We start from the raw sequence: 840 nt of genomic DNA, 5'->3' as shown, positions 1-840 counted from the left end.
GCCTTTGTGCTAGCGCCAGTGCTATATTACCTTTATATGTATTAGCTCAGTGCTAGCGCTACAAACAAGCTAACCTGTTGTCCTCCATCCTGCAGGATCATAAACATAAACATGAACCAACAAATAAATTAATCTGCATTAATTAAGTCTGTTTTAAAGTAAACTAACCTGAGACACAGGGTTGTGTCACCTGTAAGGGAGGGAAAACAACAACTCTGCTTGTGTTGTGTTGTTGTTGTGTTAAAGCCAGTCTACCTGTAAATACACCCTAAACAACCCCTGAGCACTTTAATCCAATCAGATCAGAGCAGGTGTGTCAGTGAAGCACAGAGTCACTGTTTGTTTGTTTCATATTAAAGTAAACATGAAAGTGTTTANGTTGGCGGCGCAGGACGTGGCGCAGCGCTGCAAGGAGCTGGGCATCACCGCCCTGCACATCAAGCTGCGGGCCACCGGAGGCAACAGGTGAGCTCACCTGTCTGACCGCCTCACCTGTGGGGACAGGAAGTCCAGCTGTGGCACTGACCACCTGCCTCTGTTTCAGGACCAAGACTCCTGGACCTGGAGCTCAGTCGGCCCTCAGAGCTCTGGCTCGATCCGGGATGAAGATCGGACGAATCGGTACGTACACACCTGCTTTAAGGTGCACGCTCAGGTGTGCTCACCTGTGGGCCAGGAGCCAATCAGACGCAGGTGCTCTGAACTAACTGACCTGACCCTAGAAATGACTCGGCCTGGAACTGAACGTCTGGATGGAGGTGTAGGGGACAACAGAGCTGCTTCATGGAAGAACAACCTCAGATTAGCCTGTTAGCCTTTGTGCTAGCGCCAGTGCTATAT

The 840-nt window shown here is 49.9% G+C and overlaps 1 protein-coding gene across 1 annotated transcript; it reads left to right on the top strand.

Annotated features, from left to right (window-relative positions):
- The first annotated feature begins 364 nt into the window (after positions 1-364).
- Positions 365-722, top strand: LOC106511510 (40S ribosomal protein S14). Its single transcript, XM_014000260.1, has 2 exons — positions 365-465; positions 545-722. The coding sequence occupies exons 1-2, from the start codon at positions 365-367 to the stop codon at positions 705-707; spliced, it is 264 nt and encodes an 87-aa protein (XP_013855714.1). The 3' UTR covers positions 708-722.
- Positions 723-840: the final 118 nt, after the last annotated feature.

The sequence above is a fragment of the Austrofundulus limnaeus genome, unplaced genomic scaffold (genome assembly GCF_001266775.1).
Source record: "Austrofundulus limnaeus strain Quisiro unplaced genomic scaffold, Austrofundulus_limnaeus-1.0 Scaffold2871, whole genome shotgun sequence".
Taxonomy (NCBI): Eukaryota; Metazoa; Chordata; class Actinopteri; order Cyprinodontiformes; family Rivulidae; genus Austrofundulus; species Austrofundulus limnaeus.
Note: the sequence above shows the minus strand (reverse complement) of the source record. Positions and strands in the feature narration are given on the sequence as shown.